Below are 23,170 nucleotides of genomic sequence, written 5' to 3' on the forward strand. Positions count from 1 at the left end.
CATATTATAAATCTCTCTATAAAAATCATGTCTACAAAAATTCAATTAGAACTATGGTCGTTTAGTCATTGAATTGTATGAGAACAGATAGACAGAAATAGTAAAAACATTACAAACCATTTGTCTATTTACTACAATTGATCGATTTAATGATCTTAGTTTTAATTCATTTTTTGTAGGGATGATATTTACAAAGTGATTTATAACATGAACCGTTCGGATTATAAACACAAAATTCTGAAAATCAGATACGAAAATTTTGAGTAAGAACTGCCGCTCATCTTTGAGTACCCCAAGCATTGCTCTTTATATATGATCATACGAACTTGAAACTTCATGCATTCCAATAAAGTTCCCAAATAATAACCTATAAAATTTGCCTGGCTGGATTCAGGTCAAGGTACAGGTGATGCCTAGCATGAAGCAATTAGACTAGTCATCCTCTGTCTGTCTCTGCACCTTTAGGTAAATTATTACCTTCCAATTTTTCCATACCAAATCTCACCAAACCAATCACTGCCACGATCATTGTTATTTTTAACTCTGCGATCTCCTTAATACCAATTTTGAGTTAAACTATTATTTTTATCTATTTTTTTTTCTTTAGATTGTGTGTTCTTGTGGGAGCTGGTGTTTATAGCACACCAGGTGTTTGATAAAACTCCTTGTAAGCTCTGTTTCTGTTTCTGAGAACGGAAATTGCACTTTTACGTGCAACGCTTTTTTGGAGAACTTATCTCATGCGCATGGTTGCACAAACTTATATAATAGACACAAGAAAGAAGGGTACTTAATTATGCATTTTTTTTATCTGTTTAGTGCAATATGCAGTTTATGTTCAAATTATAGACATTTCTTTGAACTGGGTAATCAAGTGGTGGGAAAGTTGTGTATATGAATAGTGTACTAGTTTACTGGGTCATTGACTCAATGGTTTCTGTTTTCAAATTTAGAGAGAGAGAGAGAGAGTTGAACCAGGTGCGAGCGGGAACAATGTTGCCACCAAGGATGAAGAAGGCCATTACAGATAACCCAAAGAAGCTGGCTAACTTGATTGACCTCGTAAATCTTCCTTCCACACTGCGAGAGTTCGTGGGTCAGTCTCAGATTTCTCGTCTGGGATGTTTCATGCGTGTCTGGTCATACATCAAGGACAATAATCTCCAGGTTTCTTATATTTGTCTATTTGTTTTTCGTTTGTTTTTTAGTGATATAGGCAATCTGTGTGTTCTTGCAAATTAAAGTGCATTCAGTTGAATGTTATCCTATTAAGTAAAATGGTGCTGTATAAATCTTTCCGTGATGCTTTGTCTTAGTTATGGTGCTTGATGTTTGCTGTTCAATTTCAATTAAGAAGCAGTTCTTAGGGTTTAGTCATCTAAATACGTTTTGACTTCTTGTTGCTGATGTTGCTTGTGAATTAGGGAAGCAAATGGGAAAAGTATATTAGCATTCACCTTGCCTTCATATCCTTTATTGGATTCTAACCGTGCAACTCAGTTTTAATGCTTTCATGGTGTAGATTTTTTCTGTATTCTGACCAGAAAAGTAATCTGCTTGCATAGGATCCGAACAACAAGAATGTGGTCAATTGTGACGAAAAGTTGAAGAGTGTTTTGTTGGGCAAGACTCAAGTTGAGTTATCTGAACTTCCTACACTGATCAAGCTCCATTTCCCCAAAGAGCCAAAGTAAAATTCCCATTTCAAGTTGAGGTTTCACCCCACGGTAATCTTTTCTCTAAGAAGCGTTATATAATTCTTGGTACCTTATTTCGTAAGAAACCATTTCATGAGTAATTGCAGCCTCAGTCATCCGTTTTAAGCTATGTTCTATTTTCATGTCCAGCCCTTTTTACTTGGTATTCAATATGGTTTTGTAGACCTTAATGGTAGTTTTATAAGGTAATATGTTTTTGTTTAAATACTCAGTTCATCTGTATGGCATCTCTGTCGGTGTCAAACTTAGACTCGGGAAAAATGAACAATCATATCTTTTATATAAGTAAAGGGATGGTGCCACAGACAAGACTACTAGAACAAAAATTACAGACACCGCATTCTATACTTGTGCTTCTCATAGAAATTGAGCCAGGTCAGTTTTAAATACATGATCTGCAACAATAGCATTTGTTTTCTCTGTGGGGTGGAAGGCATCCCAGAATACATATTTATTTGGATCTGAACATGTGAACGGGCTTATCTTATTACACATATAGCTCATCTCGAACAGTCCTGTGCCGCAGCAGGCTTTTGCTACATTTTCAAATCCTGTAAAATAGGAAATTTACCAGATTGTTTTTTACATCATGCACAAAATGTGTAAGTGACGATAGAATTGGAATCATAGTGAAGACAAGACCATAGAACTCACCAAAAAAGGCTGGGTTTCGAATGATTTTTGAGACAATATCGTATGGGTCTGAAAAAACAAGTTGAAATTTAACCAGTTCCTTCTTGAGCTTTTCAACCAATCCCTGCAACTTCTCGTTGAAACTCCTAGCCACATGATTGTACTTCTCATTACAAGCACCCCCAGCAAGGATATTTGTAGTTCTCTCCAGTGGCACACAACCCATTGGAGGAAGGCCGCTTAGAACCACCTTCCGAGCTCCAAGCTGGTAAAGCTCTCTGATGAAATTTCCAGCAATTCCTAGTAGAAAGTTTTGGTACTCCTCAATGGAAAACTGAGATCGTCTGCGTGAAAATACAAAGTAGTTTTCTAGAAAATCATTAGTTCCTACACTGATCAGGTAAAGTGCTTCTCCCAGAACCTCATTAGCTTTATTGTTGCCTAGATAGCTTCGCAGCTTCTTCTGGTATTCCTTATAGTACTCCAGTTCCTTCCAAAGAGGTATCACAGACTGCAAGATCAATGTAGCAGCTGTAAACAAAACAAGCCTGTATTTCTTTGTTTTAACTTAGTATAACTATTCTGATTTGAAACGACACGAAAGCAATAAGATGATTGAAATGATTAGAACTCAGAATTAACTTAGTTTTCCTTTATCTTTTCAGTTTGTAGATTCACTCGTTCATCAATCAGGTATTGAACCTACGAGCTCCCCCTTCCGCCCCATACCTTAGGGCTGAAGGCGATGTTATTTGGCCCGAAGGTCATTGCCGCACGTTAGGCGTACTAGGTTAAGTCATAATGCGACTTACTAGCACATCAGAAGTAGCATTATCATAGCCAGTTCCGGCAGAGGCAAAGCAAACTCCGGTAGCAAAATCCGAAATTTTATAGGCAGGATCCAAGTATGCAGGTATGGTCGGCTTGATCATAAAACCTTCAGAAAGGAAGTCCGTTGGAAGCCTACCGTTGGAAAACCGGCCAGTAGGCAAGCCTCCATAGAAATTGTGACCGTAGGGTTGAAAGTTGCTCTTTAGGACTGTCGATATCTGGTTGTTGTTCCCTGCATCCACAGTAGAGTCTCCAAACACAATGATTGCTGGGACTTTGGCACACACCATAGAAACCTGCACTAGGAGATGGCTTAGGAGAAGCCATTGAAAGGCCTTCACTGTCATATTTTCGCTTCTCTCGAACTCACTGGGTTTAGAGTATAAAAATACTGAAGGTTGTTGGAAGGCATGGTTTGAATATATATGAAATGGAAGAAGCTCGTAGAAGTGGAGGTTGATGAAGTTTGTTGGGAGTTCAACTTCTGTTGGAGTTGTTGTATGTGGGAGAGTCAATGGTGGAGGAACTGGTAAGGAAAATAGGAGCAATGACCTAATTTGTAGCTGAATCCGAAACCTAATAAATAATTATGTCATGAATAGGACATTCTGGTTTAGGGATGGTAAAAAAAAGTGAAGCTAGATCATGAATCTGGCTTTGTCATATTTGTTTAATTCTTATACCCCAATGAGAAAGGCAAAAGGATTGAAGGGTTAAACAAAGCTAGAGAGATATATAGAATAAACAATTTTGTTGGTGTGGTTGTATTTACGCTCTCTATGTGTTTTAGGTGATTTTAGATTTTCAAATGAGTAGTAGGATTTTAATTTTCTCAAATTGCACTTTAAAGTTTTGAAGTCCTGTTAATTTATATCTTCAGTTTATTTAATTTTATGATTTTACGTTAAATTAATGATTTGGTGGATGTGAAATCTGTTTCTAGGCTGTATAGAAGCAATTTTTGCACCATTGGGACCAAATTGTATGATTGGTTGTACTTTGGGTGTAGCTTCCACGTCAACTTAGAAATGGTTCACGCGCTTGTCATGTCATCAATTTAACGAAGGATCATAAAATCAGACAGAAAAATACATAAATTGATACGATTTAAAATGCAATATGAGAAGATTGAAACCTACTGACTCATTTGAACGTGAAAAATGTAAATGTAGTTAGGGCAATTATTCATTTGGGACTCCCTTGAAAGGGCCAAAAGTGACTTTTTCAATCATTTGCCAACCTAAAGTACTTTCAACTTTGTTTCCCTTGAAAACTTGAAAAGTGTCTTCGAGTCATGGAATTTCCTTGGGTTTATTTTTTTCTTTTTAATGCCCAAATTTATGGACTATGGGCCCACATGTAGCTTATAGTATACCGGCCCACATACTGGAGTATATTATTAGGCCCAAATGCTAGCGGTCATATTATCCAGAATCTGTTGGGAATCCTGTTAACCATCCCGTAAATGTTAAAATGCTTAAGAAAACTCCTTTGATGCTTCTGCCAACTTTACTTGCAGCCAAAGCTTTCGTAATATTATTCCCTTTTTTTTTTTTTTTTTTGAAAGAGACGATATTAATTCATAGGATAATAAAATGAGTACAATAGGTGATGAGCTGCCATTTCAAGCTCGAGGATTACAGTCTGAAAACAAAATATCCGAAATGATATCAGGTGGTTCTTCAAATCACGAACAAGAAACCGAACTTGCAACAACATAACGTGCCAAACGGTGAGCAACTTCGTTTTTTGGGCGGCGAGTATGGGCCACAGTTGCTCTAGAGATCGAAGACATCAAGACCTAGGAATCCACCACAATGATCCAGATGGGGGAGTCATTTGGAAGCTCACAATGAAGAGCTGAAACAATTTGGAGTGCATCACTCTCAAATAACAATATTAAGAAATCCCCTTTGAACCGCCAACAACAACCCTTCCCCTACCGCAAGAGCTTCGATACGGAGGGGCGAGGAAACGTACTAAAAAATAGCAGATCTTGCTACTACAAACATACCCCGATGGTCCCGAATCACAATTCCTACACCACCCAATTACACGGACTCCCTCCACGCACCATCGACATTGATTTTGTGATAGTCTAGGTGGGGTCTAATCCAACAGGAAACGATATGAGAGATGGTGGCTGCCACCGATCTCTGAAAGTCCATCCACTAGCTAATAGCTTTGGCAACAACAAAATCAGGTTTTTCCGATTTTCCGTTCCAAAGCATAGCATTCCAAATGGCCCACCAAATGGCCCACCAAACCATAAGGCATAGATCATAGTTTGATGGGTATTTGGTGTCACGGTGACATGTTATTGTTACTTTGAGTTTGTAGAAGAGTAAAGAAATTGGAGGAACTGGATATTCACAAGGATGATGCTGCATCTGTGACATTCACATGGAAAAATGACAACTTCTCTAAGTTAAATGCTGTCAAGCATTACTCCGATGTCTTCGTCATGGGTTGTTTTGAATGGTATTTTATTGTCTCGTACCTCCACAAGCTTAAATTTTTCTTTTTGCATTGTGCTATTTATGGTTTTCCACCTGTCATGGTTCTATCAGGCGAATCCTTATGTATCCGCGTGGGAAGAAAACCGTAGGCTACTTGTCAGTCTATCTGGATGTTACTGGTTCTTCAACACTGCCAAAAGGGTGGGCTAGATATGCGCAATTCAGCTTGAGTGTCATCAATCAACTTCAGAGCAGCAAGTCAATAACAAAGGGTACATTGTTGTTATGTTCCCGTTGCTTATTTCACATTCATCCTTGTTTTTGTCTCTTGCCATGTTAGTTTATAATTTGTAGGGTAAAGTTAATTTATCGAAGGGAACTAGTCGTTGCTGTGTCCTGTCATGGAGGTTTTTCGTTGATGTAGTCTCATGCTTACTATCAATGTCTGACTGCCTTCTCGACTTTTTATTGAGCTATTGGGAGATCTCCTTTGAAGTAGTCTGCTAGCAATACTTTCCACTATTGGGAGATCTCCTCTGGTTCAAAAGATTAATTAGGTTTAGCACGGAAGTAGTATGCTAACAATACTTTCCACTATTGGGAGATCTCCTTTGAAGAAAATCATAGAACTTGAGGAACATCTTATTGGTCAATGTTATTTTTGCTGTATGTAGGGTTGCCCTTTAGGAAACATTCAAATGGTAATTTCCCCGGGTCCTGAAGACAATTAAGGTCACGTTCTGTTTCTTTATTCTCCCATCATTTCCTCAGAATATCCAGGAACCGTCAAATATTACTGCTAGGTTTCTTATTATTCTATTTTCTCTACTAAATGTGAAACTTCAATGTGTTATCACGGCTTGGATTTCCAGTTTGGAGTCTGAAAATTATATCTTACATTTAACGACCTCTAACAACGGAAGCTTGTTTACCAAATTTCTATGTCTGCATGTCTGGCTGGTTGGCTTAGACCTTTTGAAAATGAAAGGGGCGTGCATGAGCCATGATTGTTTAATCAACATGGTGCAGCTGAAGGTTGAGATGCTGGATATCTTTCTTCTTCCAAAGATGGGATCTCGTTTTTATGGCATTTGACATTGCAAAATATACCTTATCTGCAGCATGGTTGATAGTTTACCTGCTATTAATTAGTATAGTAAATCACCTAGGAGTGACAGTATAACTTTTCATGTCTAAAATGGTGATTACCGTTGAAGGCCCAACTGTTCAAATTTACTTGAAGTTATGGCAATCGAGTATTTAGGTTCTATTTAATAAATATTCCCGTGATAAAACCCGTTTAGTTTAAGGTAGGGATAGATTTTCAATCCTTGGAGAATATGGTTTTTTCATTGAAATCAAGTTTTACAATTAGTTTTGACTTTGGTCCTTTGTTTAGGTAAATCAATATTGAATCTTACACCCCAATTTATTGAAAATAATATCTTTTTACCGATTTGTTAGCTAAAGGTGAGGTGAGTATGTACTTGGGTTTGCTCAGCACAACATTCGTTTTTGGAATATAATTATGGGCAACCGATGTGTTTGTTAAGCAGTTGAAATAAGTGGGTAAAATAGATAGTTAATTTCTGGACCTTCAATCTCTTTCTTCGGGATTGAAGCAATTGAAATCGGATTGTTTTGACCTTGAGTCTTACGTTTGCTGACCGTGGAAGTCTTTTATTCTTGGATCTAACTGTTTTTGTTTCCGTTACTTATTTTAAGTACTCTGCGTAATGAGCTACCCCTTATTTTTATTTGTATATTAGAAATTGTTATGCTTATATTGTGATCATGAATATTTGGACTTTGCAGATACTCGACATGTTTTCACTATTCAATCCACCTAATGAACAGTAACTGCCCTTAATGAATAGTAATAGCTCTGACAATAGCATTTACATCTCCACCTTTACACTTCAATAGCCCTAGCAATAGACAATAAAATATTAGTATTTTATTTATTTATAAAATAATACAAAATAATTTTAATTATAATATCGGATAAGATTTTTAATCGTTCTCGTTGCGCTACGTGTCATTATCCGAAGTATTATTAAATAATACAAAATAATTTTATTTGTAATTTCAAATAAGATTTTTAATCGTTCTTGTTGCCCTACTTGTCATAAAATCCAAAAAGACAATTATTGGTGATGGAAAAAAAAATTAGATTGAAACTTTGAAAGAAAGATAGGAATGTGGTTGAAACTAGTTGAGAAAATATGAAATTGTGGTGTAAGGTAGAAGATAACGAGAAGGTATTTATAGAAAAGTAAAATCAATTTTTTTTTAATTTTTTAATTTTTTTTTTCTGATTTATAATAATTTTTTACATTTTTTTTAATTTTTATTCACCTAATTAATCTCTGCCGTTGGATTAAAAAATTTGAATTTCCAACACTCCAGATTGTGCCACGTGGCATAACCGTAACATTTCAAAATTTTAAATTGTTTTTTCTTTTTTTTTTTAAAATTTCCATAGCCTAATAATGTGGACCGTTGATCTCAGATCCAACGACTGAAATTAAATGAGGTTTTTAATTTTTTTTTTTTTACCTTGAAAATCCAATGGTCCATAAAATATAGCCGTTGAAATCCAATGGACATGGGGAAGCCACGTGGCCTCCCCAACAGTAAGAAATCTGAGTGGGTTGCGGGCCCCATTTCTGAATTTATGTCCCCCAACGCGCGCCCACGTGCGTTTGAAGGCCACGCGCCTGACAGAAAAAAAATAAAAAAAGCAGTTGACGTCACCCTGATGTCACACCCACTTCGGGCTCTCGGGCTGGCAACTCGTGCCAGGCCTCTCCCCCGGGCTGGGCCTGTCCCTCGGGCTACCACACGTTGGACCAAATCAGTCGGGCTCTCTAGCCCTGTTCACGGGCCTGTGCCCAGAGCAAAAGCTCCCGCTGGAGCTGCTCTAAGCGAGTTTTACAACGACCGTGAAGGATATCTTGTGAATGACATGTGTATAATCGAGGCCAAGGTTGTAGTCCATAAGTCTGAAATTAAGCTTTTAGAAGACCAAAAAGGTTGTAAAGCTGCACTTGTTCTGAGGGGGTGCCTACCACAGGATGCACCAAGTCGCAAGCAGGTTTGCACCGAGCCTACTGATAGCCCTCCTAACCGTCCCATTGTCAAGGACCATTAGGATGCGTCCTCCACACCAGTTTAGGTAAAATAAGGAAAGCTTTTGTTCCACTGCGCGATGAAGTTTGTTTGTGGCATCCTTCTCCTATTGAATTCCGAGAGAAGAGAAGCCGCGTATCTACTGAGTCGGTAAAGAGAAGCTGCAAGGTTATAGTCAATGAAGGAATGTGTGATCAACTTATTCTAAATTTGTGTTAAAATTAGTATACGCCATCGAGGCAACGACCAAGAACAAGGATGCCTTCTTTGAACCATGTATAAAGTATATATTAACCTTGCCGTGGGTAACAAGCAAAATCAGATAGTTCTTGTCAATCACGGGGAAGTAGAAATCGGAATAATTTCGCTGTCTCTCTGTCAAATAAATGGGAAGTCAAGAAATTGAAATAATTTCAATACCCATGGAGAGAACTTCAAGAAGCAAAAGAATTTGAGTACTCAAATTCGACCTGTTATTTACACGTGTCAAATAAATACCGATTAACCTTATTGGATCAAATGATAGGCATTATTGAGAAAAATAAGGCTTTTCTCAGATGAAATGGAAATTTGATTCATGTTACAACATAAAGGTTTTTCATTCCATAGCCAAAAAGATATGCAGCCATGAAACTTGGATTAAAGGGAAACATAATCGACTGAGCGGTAGAGTCATGGAAACACTTGTTTCTGACTTTCTTCCATATTTTGGACCTTAGTTCTACGGAACAATTATGAGAAATCCAAAAGCATCCAGCTAAAAAGGAACTTTGTGGAAAGACAATTATGCCATTGCCATTTCTATACCGTGAATGTTATGAGATTTATGAAAGATTTTGTTTCATTGAATAAATGAGTCTTTACAACTGTGCATATATATATACACCTGCTAATCATAATTAGCACGTAATCAAGTAGAACTAATTACACTAAGACAACAATTAGTTACACTAAGCAAACAGAAAACTGTTATGATGTGCTGGATTGTGTGTCAATACACCCCCTCACGTTGACAGGAGGTAATCTGAGGGAAAGCTTGGACTGCAAAGCATTGAACCGAGCTTTAGAAAGAGCCTTTGTGTGAATATTAGCAATTTGATGTTGAGCAAACACATACTTGACATGAAGAAGATGAGACAATACTAACTCCCGAATATAGTGATAATCTATTTCAACATGTTTGGTACGAGCATGAAAAACTGGATTCGAAGAGAGGGAGATGGCAAAGACATTATCATACCATAAGACAGGAACTTTGGATAAAGGAAAGCTAATGTCTTTGAAGATCTTACAAACTTATGTAATTTCTGCTGCAGTATGTGCTAGAGAATGATATTCAGCTTTTGTGGAAGAGCGAGCAACTCTACTTTGCTTCCTGGCACTCCAACTGATAAGGTTGCTGCCCAAATACACATAATAGCCACTGGTTGAATGCCGGTCATAAACACAGCCAACCCAATCAGTATCAGAGAAAGCAGTGAGATGGAGAAGACTCTTTGTAAACGATAACCCTTGATTGACAGCTTGATAATGTGTATCTCGTGGACAATGAAGGAATTGGAAAACTTGATTAACTACAAAGGATAACGCAGGTCGTGTCCATGTCAAATATTGGAGAGCACCAACAATGGACTTGTATTCATGAGAATTAGATAAAGGGGAGCCAACATGATCTAATTTCTGACTACCAAGTGGTGTTGAACACGGTTTGCAACCTTCTATCTTTGCTTTAAGTAATAAATCAAGAGCATATTTCCCTTGAGAAAAAAAAATGCCATCTGAAGATCTGTGGACTTCTAGGCCTAAGAAATAATGAAGAAGACCTAAGTCCTTAACTGGAAACAGTTTACCAAGTTGAGTGATAAAATCCTTGCAGACTGAAGGATTTGGACCCATGACCAATATATCATCCACATAGACCAAAATAATCACCAGTGCAGGAGAGAAGGTAACAAAGAGTGAGCAATCAGATTGTGAGTTAGAGAAGCCAAGAAATAACAGGGCATGAAACAATTTGTCATACCAAGCTCTAGGAGCTTGCTTAAGCCCATAGAGTGATTTATTTTACTTGCAAACATAAGAAGACTTAGAAGAGTCAATAAAGCCTGGAGGTTGCTGTATGAATACTTCTTCTTTGAGGAAACCATGAAAAGCATTACTAATGTCCAATTGATTCAAGAACCAGTCAAACTGAACAATCAATGTTAGCAAGATCCGAATAGTCACTGGCTTTGCAACAAGACTAAAGGTTTCCTTAAAATCCACACCTTCTTGTTGATGGAAGCCTTTGGCTACTAATCTAGCCTTGTACCTGTCCACAAAACCATCAGGTTTCCTCTTTATTCTAAAAACCCATTTACAACCAATCAAATTCTGATGAGGATAAGATGGAACAAGAGTCCATGTACCAGTAGACTGTAAAGCTTGAAATTTCTCTAACATAGCTTGTTTCTAGTGATCATGCTTAGAGGCTTGTAAATACGTAGTAGAAACAAATTGGGCAAAATCAATAGGGTGTTTGGTTGCTGTTAAAGCCTTTGGTTTAAAGATTCCAGCTTTGGATCGAGTTATCATTGGGTGAGTATTGTGGGGAGGTGAAGGGGGAATGGGAGAAACAGATGGTTGAACGGAAGGTGGAGAAGCCAATTGAGAGGCAAGATGTGAAGAAGTAGAGCTGGAACAATGTAATGGAGAAGAGGATATAATAGAAGGTACAATGGGTGCAGTAAGAGGTGAAGTAATGGGAAAGGGTAAAATAAATGATGAATCTGGAACAGAAAATGAGTATTGGGTAAATGGTTGAAGAGGCTTTTGATGAAATGGAAAATGACTCTCATTAAACAAGACATGCCTGGAAATATAGACCTGAGATGTTTGCATATCTAAACATCTATACCCCTTATGCTGCAAGCTATAACCAAGAAATACACATGGTGTATTCTTGCCACCAAGTTTAGAAGAAACATAAGGTTTGAGCCAAGGATAGCAACTGCATCCAAAAACTTTTAACCTTGAGTAATCTGGAGGCTTTTGAAAAAGAAGTTCCCATGGTGATTTATCCAAACCAGAAATTGGCAATCTATTAACTAGATAAACTGCAGTGGAGAAAGCTTCAACCCAAAATTTGTGGGGAACTTTGGAGGCAGCAAGCATTGTTCGAGTGGTCTCAGTTAAATGCCTATGTTTCCTCTCAACACATGCATTTTGCTCTGGGTTGTGAGGGCAACTGAACTGATGCAAAATACCATGTTGGAGAAGAAATGAACTAAACTAAGAACTTGTAAACTCCCCCCTTGAATCAGATCGTAAAGTCTTGATTTTGTTTCCAGTCAAATTCTCAACATATGATTTGAAATGCACAAATATGGAGAAGACCTCATATTTGAACTTCAAAGGAAATAGCCAACTGTATTTGGTAAACTCATCAACAAACAAAACATAGAATTTATATCCACTTACAGATGAGATAAGAGCAGGGCCTCAAACATCACAGTGAACAAGTTCTAAACTGTGAGTAGTACTGCTAATGCTTACAGAAAATGGCAACTTATGATTTTTACCAATTGCACAATCTTGACAAAAGAAAGATACAGATTCTTTGTCAGTGTAAGCAAACTTATTTCTACTTAATATCTTCCGAAAGATTGCAGAAAAGGGATGTCTAAGCCTCTTATGCCAAAGTTGTAAGGAAGTTGGAGTACTAATATTAGCATAGGATGATGAAGAATCTAGAGCACAAACAGAAGCAGGTGAAGTACCTTGCACATGATAAAAGCCTAAGCTAACTGGCCCTAGAAAAAGCATCATCCCCGTAGAACGGTCCTTGATTGTAGAACCATCAGAATCAAGGATTAATTAACAGTAATTATCCTTTAAAAATTGATATGCAAAGAGGAGATTAAACTTCATGTGAGGAACATGGAGAACATTGTTCAACTTAAATGCTGCAATTGGAGTTTTAAGAACAGAAGTACTAGTGTGGTGAATGGGCATACCTTGACCATCACCGATATAAACCTTGTCTTCACCATGATAAGGCATAGGAGAATGAATAGCAAATATATCATTCGTGGTATGCGAGGTAGCTCCAGAGTCCAAAATCCAGGAAGGAGAGGTAAATTTAGCAGTGGTGTGAGCACACATTGCTGCTAATTTGGCTGGTGGAATTTTCCCAGCAAACGCATGATTCATGCGTTCAAAGCAGTCAATTGCTTTATGATCCTGAGTGTGATAGATTTGACAGGGAACTCAGCCACCAGAGTATTGTCGATTTGAGCCTCTCGGAGAACGACTTGGATTGTAGGAGTTGCCTCAGAAATTACAAGTCCCACGATAATTGTTGAAAATGCGATTGTTGCCACGATTATTGCCACGATTGTGACCACGATTGGTGCCTCTATAATTCTTAAAAGAATTATAGTTGGAGTATGGAGCAGGAAATGCTTGAGGAAAGGCATTAAATTGAGGCGTTGGAAGAATCGGAGCTTGAGAACGTTGAGACTGAGCAACATAGGCATGAAAAGGTTCTGTAACAGAAGGAACAACAAATTTCTTCTTCCGACTCATAAAGAGTTCTTTGTTGATCAATAAACCATGAAGTTCATCAAGAGTTGTGGAGGAAATTTGCAGCATTATAGAGTTAATGAAGGACTTGTACTCATCAGAGAGGCCATTGAGCGAAACAGCAATAAGATCAGGATAAAAAATTGGCGTGCCGGCAAACATTAAAGCATCCGAAATACTTTTGGTTTGCTCAATGTATTCAGAGATTGAAAGATCACCTTTCTGAATTGAGTGAAGGCAAGTGTGAAGTTGGTGAATGTGCGCAGCAGAGACTCCATCAAAGCGTTGTTCAAGATTGATCCATAATTCGCGAGATGAAGATACACCAACGGTGAAAGGTATGATTTCTTCAGATAAAATGGAATTCAACCAAATGAGGATGTTTTAATCCTTCTTATACCAAGCTTCAAAGGCTGGATTCGAAGCACTGGTGCTGTGGCCAGAATTGTCAAGAAGAAATGGTGGTGGACACACTTCAGTATCGTCAAGAATTCTAGTGAGCTTGTAACGACAACAAATTGGAGCAAAGAGCGCCTTCCATGCGAGATAATTGTCTCGTTTAAGCTTCGTGGGAACCATACAACTAATGTTTTGGATTGTGATCGAAGAAATAGATGAAATTAGGGAATTAGGGTTAGGGTTCATCGAAGATGAATTTGGGGCAAGAATGTCAAGATTCGCTAGAGAAGACACCAAAGATGCCATCGTAAGACAGAGAGAAACAGAGATGAAAAATCGAAAAGATGGAGAATCAATCAAAAACTGAAGAAAAAAATGATTAGGGTTAAGGTTCATCGAAGATGAATTTGGGGCAAGAATGTCAAGATTCGTTAGAGAAGACACCGAAGATGCCATCGTAAAGACAGAGAGAAACAGAGATGAAAGATCGAAAAAATGGAGAATCGATCAAAAATTGAAGAAAGATTGCAAATGAAAGCACGAAGAGAATTAATCGAGAGACGAAGATCGATGAGAATCACGAAGAGGTGAAGAGGATCGCGCAGAGGCGGTTAAGCAAAAGGTGGTTGATACCATATAAGATTTATGAAAGATTCTGTTTCATTCAATAAATGAGTCTTTACATATGTGTATATATATACACCTGCTAATCATAATTAGCACCTAATCAAGTATAACTAATTACACTAAGACAAACAATTAGTTACACTAAGCAAATAGAAAACTGTTACGATGTGTTGGATTATGTGTCAATAAATGTACCGACTGGAGCCGTTTACTGTCTTTGACGTCTATGTATGTTTTTTTGAGAGATATGCAGTTTCTATTTTGTCTAACACTTTAAATTTGTCGAACTTTATGAGTAACCTTTTTTTTTTTTTTTTTTTAGTGCATCGATATTAGGAGAGAGGGAGTTCGGTTAAGCCATATAATGGGCAGCCTAATTTAATATTGAATTCGTTATCCCCTTTTCGAAATTGACGATTGCATCCCTGTGTCTGCGTTGGCTCCTGCCATGTACCCCTGGGACTCATTTATGTTCAACAGAATGAAATGCTCATTCGATTGCGTTTCGATAGCGGCCGGTGCCGCCTCATCGTTGCCGCTATCCAAGAGACTAGTGTTCTTAAACAAAGCTGAACAGAAAACGAAATCCAAATTTACCCCTAAATATTTATAATGTGCTTTTTTTTTTCTTTTCAGTACATCAATATTTTTACACTAAGGAAAGAGGGAGTTTGGCTAAGCCATATAATGGGCAGTCTAATTTAATATCGAATTCGTCATCCACGAGATTCGAACCTAAGACCTTTCACTTCAGAGGAATACCATCAGACCGTTATACTGAGTGGCTTATGAGTAACAATTGATGTTTTTTTTGCCATGAATGCACTTAATGAAGATGCTTATTATCATGATTGACCGCCTATATTTTTCATAAGAGATACAGACGCCTACTCTATCTGACATCTCACATCTGTGTAATTATAAGAGTAATTCCATTGATCATTAAGTTTGTCGTGAACGCACTAAATGAAGCTATATTTACTATCTTGAACTCCTACATGCATCTTTCATAGGAGATACGCATGTCTGACACATCACGTTTGTCACATTATACGAGTAACTAAATTGCCAATTTTTTTTTTTGTCGCAAATGCATTCTACTTCGTCTGACACCTTACAATTCTAAGGGCTCGTTTGGAGCATTTGTCTTTATCTTTTGTGGGAGACATGCAAACCTATTTTGCAAGATTAAATTCCAATCTTCCCTGGTTTAAAATAGAAAAAGAAAACTCAATAAATGGTAATCCTATTCCATTATTCAATCGCCATTAAAATTAGGATTTGATGCCTCTATGAGGGCTTATCCTGGAGTTATGATTCAAATTCGTTCACGATCTTTTAAAAAACTTTGGAGGTTTTGTCTATTCTTGGTGGATTCCGAATTGCTAATATACTAATCTAAGGACCCATTTACTAATCTGTAATCAAATTGAGATGAATTGAATTGAGGAGGAATTGGATTGAGAATGAATTAAAATGAGGCGGAATCAGCATTAGATTCATGTTGAAGTTGTTCACTAAAACTGTCTGGATCAGAATAGAATTCCATAAAACTGTTTATTAATTTAGCAAAAACGAAATATAAACCAGTATGATTACTAAAATGCCCTTATTCCAAATCAAATATTTTATATACTTTTTTTTTTAATAAAATTTGATATAGTATATAATAGTAAGAAAAAAATTAAATTGCTTTTTTATTTCATAGACACTAAAATGATTTTGTTTATTTTCTTTTACAAATTTAAGTATTTACTTTAATATCTAAATTTTCTTGCTCAAGTTGTAGTTTCTTCTCTTTGACATATGTATAGAGTTGTGTATAATATGAGTCTTGGGTTAAGGATAATCTTGGAAATATTGCTTGGGCAATTCAGAATCCAAATTAGCCAAATCTTGGAATTGGATTTCATTTTTTGTGCGGGCCCCCATGCACTTTTGATTCCTCTCAATTTTAATAAACACATGTATAATCCGTAATCAGAATCGAATTCTTTATTCTCATTTTGATAACGGGTTAGTAAACACACTATAAAATTTGACATTTGACGTTTGCCGATCCTTCAATGCCCGTTTTACGCTGGGTCAACTTTATGATCAAAAGCACTTATTTCAACAACAACAAAAAGAAAAAAAAAACACTTTTCTCATCCCTTTGCTAAACACTTAAATTGTCAAACAAGAAAATAACTAGGATAAAGTACAAAAAACTACCTCAACTATTGGTGTCACGACACTTTCATACCTCATCTTTTAAAATTGACAATTTCATACCTCATCTTTAGAATTTGTGTGAATCTTATACCTTCTGTTAGCTTGGCCATTTATTTCTTAGTTAAATTTTGACGTAGCTTGAGCCGAACCCATTTTGTATTAAAAAATTATTAAAAACTAAAAAAAAATCATTTAATAATTTTTAAATATTAAAATAATAAAGAAAAGTAAAAAAAATAAAATTAAAAAAACCCTCACGTCCCCTTTCCCACCCCCCCTCAGTCTCTCTCTTCTCCCCTATCTTCATCTTCTTCCCCTTCCAGCGCCATTCCTGCAACCCAAAAAAAAAGAAGAAGAAGAAAAGAAAAAAAAACCAATTTATCTTCCCCCCTCCCAAACTCGCGATTTTCCCCGACCCCCTTCCTTTCTTCCCCCCTCCTGTCTTCCCTAAACCCGCACCCACCCTCACACTGACTACCTGCAACCCAAAAAAAAAAAACCCAGGAAAAAACCCAGTTCGTCCGTCCCCTCACCCAACCTGCAGAAGAAGAAGAAGAAGAAGAAGAGAGAAGGAAAAAAAAAGGAAACCCAGTTTGTCCGTCCTTCTCTTCATCCCGCGCACCCACCCTCTTCCCTCCACACCCATGCCCCCCATTTTCTCCGCGCCCAGGTTCTTAACCTTCGGAATCGGCATGGCGAAGGTTTCCCGATTCCACCTCAACGGGATCTGGGTTTTTTTTTTTGGGTTGCAGGTAGTGGGTGCGAGGTTGGGTGCAAAGGGTGAGTGCGGGGAGAAGAGGGGGTGGGGACTGGGAAGACAAATTGGTTTTTTTTTTTCCTCTTCTTTTTTCTGGGTTGCAGTTGCAGGAAGGGAGAAGAAGAGAGAGATGGGGGGGGGGGGGAAGGCGACGAATTGAGTGTTGGTTTTTTTTTTTTTAATAACTTTTTTTTTATTATTTTAATAGTTAAAAAATATTAAATGATTTTTTTTTAGTTTTTAATAATTTTTTAATAAAAAATAGGCCCTGAATCACCACCTCAGCATTTAACTAAGAAATTCACGCTAAGCTAACGAAATGTATAATATTGGCACAAATTTGTAAAATGGAGTATGACATTGTTAATTTTAAAAGATAAGGTATAAAAGTATCGTGATACTAATAATTAAAGTAGTTTTTTGTACTTTGCTCAAATAACTATTTTAAAATAAAATGAAAAAGGATAGAGACGGCTGTCCGTGTCAATGAAGGTTCTTCCTCCGGATCCTCCTTGTACCGCTTTTTCTATGACTGAGTTGCAGTTACAGACAGACAAAGAATTATCTGCCGTTTTACTTTAAGTGATCTCTGTGATTTTATATTTATGTGGTCACGGTTAAGTTATATTAAAATTTTATATTATTATTTATTTTAATTTTATTATCTTTATAAAAAAATAATATAAAATATTAACGTGATTTAATCGTGACCACACAAAACAGTAGGGCATCGGAAGTGGAAGTTGAGACAATTCTTGTCCGTTACAGACGGACTCTGTCTCTGTCTCTGAGCAATTGGAATCGTCCATGGCAAGGTACTTCTCTCGATCCAACACTCTCTGATTCTCTTGTTTCAACATTAAATGCTTTCACCTCCCAACAAATATGAATCAAACCAACAGAAAGAAAAAGCATAATAACAAGCAGGAGGTGCTGCTGTGCTGGATTTTCCCCCGCCGTGGATGGTACAAGCTCAACGTCGACGGGAGTTACCGCAGCGGGTCACAGTGCATAGGAGGCGGCGGCGTGATCCGAAACCAGGACGGAGAATGGCTGTGTGGGTTTGCCGAAAATCTGGGAATGGACAAGAAACCCATTGAGGCGGTGCTTTGGGCATTGTACAGAGGCCTGGAGCTCGCCTGGAATTCTGGGTGGACCCCAGTTGAGGTCGAAACGGACTCCGCCATGGCGGTGAACCTCGTGTGCAAATTGGTTAAGTTGCACAATCACTCTCAATTTATGTTGATTAGGAACTACCAGCAACTGATTAGGAATTGCCAGAATCTGCTTACCCAAATCTGGAACTACTCCATGCAGCATGTGTACCGGTAAAAAAACCGTGTGGCTGATTTTTTGGCTACTTTCGGGCTTACTTTGGAGCCAAGGTCCATTTTTCGATGCTCCCCCGCCTGGCTTCGAGGCGGTTTTGGTTCAGGATATATATAGGGTGGCTCAGCCCAGGTTTCTTGCTCCCACAGTCATAGAGTACAGGTTTGTTGTGGGTTGCATGCTTTGTTTTTGGGCCTTCTGTAAACTAGTTTCTGTTGGGTTGTATTTGGTGTTATGGTGACATGCTATTGTGTGGAAAATATGGAAGAGAATGCTTTTTCTCATTATGTTTCTCTACAAGATTACAAGGATATATATACATGATACAAGTGTGTAGGTAGGACAAGGTAGGACGGCTGTAGGACGGCCAGTGTGTAGGTAGGACAAGGTAGGACGGCTGTAGGATGGCTTATTCTTCCAATACTCCCCCTCAAGCTGGATCAAGGAGGTTAATTGATCCAAGCTTGGAGAGCAGACTTTGAAACTGAGGAGAAGCAAGAGACTGTGTGAAAATATCAGCAAGTTGATCTTGGCTTCGAGTGAATGTGGTTTGAATTACCTTAGACTGGACTTGTTCCTGAACGTAGTGACAGTCAACTTCAATGTGTTTGGTACGTTCATGGAACACCGGATTGGAGGCAATATGCATAGCTGCTTGATTGTCACAGAAAAGAGACATAGGTGTGTTGATTGAGAACCCCAAGTCCGAGAGAAGGCCCTTGAGCCAAATGAGTTCACATGCAGTGGAAGCCATGGCTCTATACTCAGCTTCGGCACTTGAGCGAGCAATTACATTTTGTTTTTTGCTCTTCCATGTCACGAGGTTTCCTCCAACCAACGTGTAGTAGCCAGTAGTGGATTTCTATCAATAGCATTCCCTGCCCAGTCAGCATCGGTGTAGACAATGATTTGAGTATGACCATTGTTTTTCATGACGATTCCCCGACCAATGGAGCCTTTGAGGTATCTGAGAATTCTTTTAACAACATTTAAATGAGCTTCAGTGGGTGCATGCATGAATTGGCTTACAAGAGTGACGGCGTGAGTTATATCTGGTCTGGTGATGGTGAGATATATAAGCTTACCCACCAATCGTTGGTAGTAACTGATATCACTGAGAGGTTCTCCTGTCAAGTCCAACTTCAATTTGCTATTAAGACGAGTACGAGTTGGTTTACAATCCATCATCTTCACTTCTTGAAGTAAGTCAATCACATATTTCCTTTGACTCAAAAAAAATCCCTTGTGGGAAGTGGCCAGTTCAATCCCAAGGAAGTATTTTAAAACTCCTAAGTCTTTAATGGCAAATTGTTGATGAAGAGAATGTTTAAAAGTGTGAATCTCATCATTGTTATCACATGTGATGATGATATCATCAACATAGATTAGTACAACTAATTTACCAACTGATCCTATTCGAACAAACAGGGAGGAATCAGCATGACTTCTCTTGAACCCAAAATTTTCAAGTACCGAGCTCAGTTTGGCATACCAGGCACGAGGAGATTGTTTCAAGCCATAGATTGACTTATGAAGCTTGCAAGCCATACCTGAATTCTGTGCTTGTGGATGACCCAGGGGTAGTTGCATGTAGACTTCCTCTTCGAGGTCTCCATGTAAAAAAGCATTTTTTACATCCATTTGGTACAATGGCCATTCATGGTTCACTGCAACAGATAACAAAACCCTTATTGTGCTCATCTTAGCCACAGGAGCAAATGTCTCCTTATAGTCCATTCCAAAAGTTTGAGTAAAACCGCGAGCCACCAATCTTGCCTTGTGTCGTTCAATTGAGCCATCAGAATTAAACTTGATTATATAGACCCACCGACTGCCTACCACCTTCTTGCCTTTGGGAAGTTGAACTACACTCCAGGTTTTATTTTCATTCAAGGCTTTGAGTTCTTCTTCCATGGCTAGCCTCCACACAACTTGACGATTGGCTTCTTGAAAGTTCCTTGGTTCACTTTCATAGGATAGTTTACTGAGGAAGACTGCATGAGAGTGAAAGACTTTGGAGTAATTTACAAACTTGTGAATAGGGTACCTTGCATGGTAAGTTTCATAGTCTTGCAGCCTTGATGGTGGATGTCAATCTCGAGTTGGATTCCTGCGGGGTTGAGCTGAGATCACAATAAGTTCAGCTCCACTCTCTTGTATAGATGTTGTGTTATGGTCATGGGGAACTACTTGTGCTTCTGAGGCTTCAGTGTCGTCTCCAATAAGCAGGTTGTCATTAAGAGTTGCATGAGAGTCCCGGTTGTGAGGTAGTGAATGGACACAGTCACTTGGTTCGACTAGATTTGGCAATGGGAAGAGATCTAGGAAATGCTCCCCCTGACGATTTTGATCTGATGATTTGTTGAAATATGGTTGGTTTTCATCAAACCGTACATCTCTTGAGACAAACATCTTCCTGGAGCATGGATTGTAGCATTTGTACCCTTTTTGGGTGGATGAGTATCCCATGAAAACACACTTGACAGCTTTGGGATCAAGCTTATCTCGGTGATGGGATTGAATATGAACATAACAGGTACATCCAAAGATTCTCAGATGGGAAAGATTAATTTTTTTGTTTTGCATTACCTCAGATGGTGATTTTGTATCCAGAACACGACTAGGCAGTCTGTTGATAAGGTAGGTGGCTGCAAGAACTCCTTGAGACCAAAACCTCTTAGGCACATTCATTTGCAACATTAGCGCCCTGATTTTTTCAAGTAAGTCCCGATTCTTCCTTTCGGCAATTCCATTTTGCTGAGGAGTACCTACACAACTTGTTTGATGTATAATTCCATGGGTGCTTAAATAGTTAGTCATATTTTTGGATGTATATTCAGTGCCATTATCAGACCTTAGTATGTGGATTTGGGACGAAAAATGGTTCATGACAAGATTATGAAAGTCCTTGAAAACATCCATAACTTTACTTTTGAATTTTAGGAGGTACAACCAAGTGGCTCTTGAGAAATCATCAACAAAGATAACGTAGTACCTATAACCATCAAAAGACTCTAGAGGTGCAGGTCCCCAAACATCGGAGTGCACCATTTCAAACAACTTGCTAGTCCTAGACATTGAAGAATTGAATGGGAGTCTAGTAGATTTTGACAAATGACAAATTTCACATACAAGGGAAGATTTGCATAAACTAGGGAACAACGTAGACAACACAGATTCTGAGGGATGGGCTAGGCGTTGATGCCACAACTGATGTTCTAGGTTTGAACTGACTTGGAACCCTTTTGGAACATTGAGGTCCTCTAAAAAATAGTACATCCCATTTAGGTAGTGACCTTCACCAATCAGCTTCTTGGTGGCTAGATCCTGAAAAACAACATTGTGGGGGGAAAAATTGCACGACAGTTTAAGGAGTTTGTAATCCTTCCTACGGACAATAATTGAAAAGGAAAAGATGGAACATATAACGCTGTGGACTCAACAGTTTCTGAGATCAGTTTAACTTTCCCTCTACCTAGAACTGGCACACCTCTACCATTTGCTACAGAAACTAGTGATGGTTTAGTGTGGCTTTCAAAATCGTATGGCTTAGAATATTGATTTGTCATGTGATCCGTGGCACCTGAGTCTATAATCCAAAAATCATGAGAGTGACTAACATTTAGAGCAGTTGAAAGAGCACACATGATACCTGGAATGTCTCATTGAGGTACATGACCAGATTCAGCTAAGAACCCTGCAAACTGTCCAAGAAGAGCAGTTTGACTTTCCCCAGTCGACGTTTCACCTGTGCTTCCTTTTCTGGTTTGAAGGTAGGTTGAGAACTCATTCAACAAGTCAACCGGATTGGCTGTAAAGTTCATCGACCCACCGATGGATGTAGCAGCAGCAGCATTGTACTTGTTTGTATGTGGTCTAGCGTGTGAGCCCTTATGATCTCTTAAAGGCTTGTTCTCAAACCTTGGCTTCAACTCAGGGTGCAATATCCAGCATCGATCTATTAGATGTCCAACATTATTACAATGTAGACACTTCAGATCTGGCCTTTTTCCCTTATATACTTTATCTCCAAATGACTTGTGATTTGTTACAAAAGCTCTAGCCTCAGACACACTAGGTTTTACATCAACATTCATGACTTTTCTGCGTACTTCTTCTCGCTGGATAGTAGTGCAAAAACTTGCAAATGATGGAAGTTCGGGATTCATTAGAATATGGCTTCTAAGATCTTCATATTCAGAACCCAAACTTGCAAGCAAATGAAAGATTTTGTCTTCCTCGGACCTTTTTAACAGTACGGCAGCATTGATAGTGTGTGGTTGATACATTTCTAGTTCGTTCCACATGTTTTTCATGCAACCGAGATGATGAACAAAGGATTTATCACCTTGTTGAAGACTTGCAAGATTCCTCTTAAGCTGGAACACTCGAGCAGCATTGTTTTGATTTCCATACATGTCCTTGACTGCCTTCCAAAGAGCACTAGAGGATTCTGAAAAACTGAAAATTTCAGACAGCTTAGGATCCATGGAGTTGAGGAGCCACGA

At 38.3% G+C, this 23,170-nt stretch overlaps 3 protein-coding genes across 5 annotated transcripts; 1 reads left to right on the forward strand and 2 right to left on the reverse strand.

Moving 5' to 3' along the window:
* Positions 1-210: 210 nt before the first annotated feature.
* Positions 211-1,923, forward strand: LOC103939931 (upstream activation factor subunit UAF30-like). 3 transcript variants are annotated; one of them, XM_048564074.1, is made up of 4 exons: positions 211-263; positions 395-465; positions 954-1,167; positions 1,566-1,923. In XM_048564074.1, the coding sequence occupies exons 3-4, from the start codon at positions 994-996 to the stop codon at positions 1,692-1,694; spliced, it is 303 nt and encodes a 100-aa protein (XP_048420031.1). In that variant the 5' UTR covers positions 211-263; positions 395-465; positions 954-993; the 3' UTR covers positions 1,695-1,923. The 3 variants fall into 3 exon arrangements, with proteins under 3 accessions (XP_048420031.1, XP_048420032.1, XP_009348302.2); XM_048564075.1 differs by lacking the exon at positions 211-263 and having other exon boundaries at positions 291-465; positions 956-1,167; XM_009350027.3 differs by lacking the exon at positions 211-263 and having other exon boundaries at positions 292-465; positions 960-1,167.
* A 56-nt stretch (positions 1,924-1,979) lies between these two features.
* LOC103927010 (GDSL esterase/lipase At4g26790-like) lies at positions 1,980-3,701 on the reverse strand. The gene is made up of 3 exons (XM_009335908.3): positions 3,164-3,701; positions 2,373-2,862; positions 1,980-2,269 (listed from the first exon to the last, which is right to left on the reverse strand). Exons 1-3 carry the CDS (start codon positions 3,527-3,529, stop codon positions 2,076-2,078), a joined length of 1,050 nt encoding a protein of 349 aa, XP_009334183.1. The 5' UTR covers positions 3,530-3,701; the 3' UTR covers positions 1,980-2,075.
* A 9,383-nt stretch (positions 3,702-13,084) lies between these two features.
* On the reverse strand, positions 13,085-14,041 carry LOC125468412. The gene is made up of 2 exons (XM_048564101.1): positions 13,765-14,041; positions 13,085-13,683 (listed from the first exon to the last, which is right to left on the reverse strand). Exons 1-2 carry the CDS (start codon positions 14,039-14,041, stop codon positions 13,085-13,087), a joined length of 876 nt encoding a protein of 291 aa, XP_048420058.1.
* Between the last annotated feature and the right edge of the window lie 9,129 nt (positions 14,042-23,170).

Source organism: the organism of the source record quoted next, unplaced genomic scaffold, assembly GCF_019419815.1.
Source record: "Pyrus x bretschneideri cultivar Hongxiangsu unplaced genomic scaffold, Pyrus_bretschneideri_v1 Contig38, whole genome shotgun sequence".
Lineage (NCBI taxonomy): Eukaryota > Viridiplantae > Streptophyta > Magnoliopsida > Rosales > Rosaceae > Pyrus > Pyrus x bretschneideri.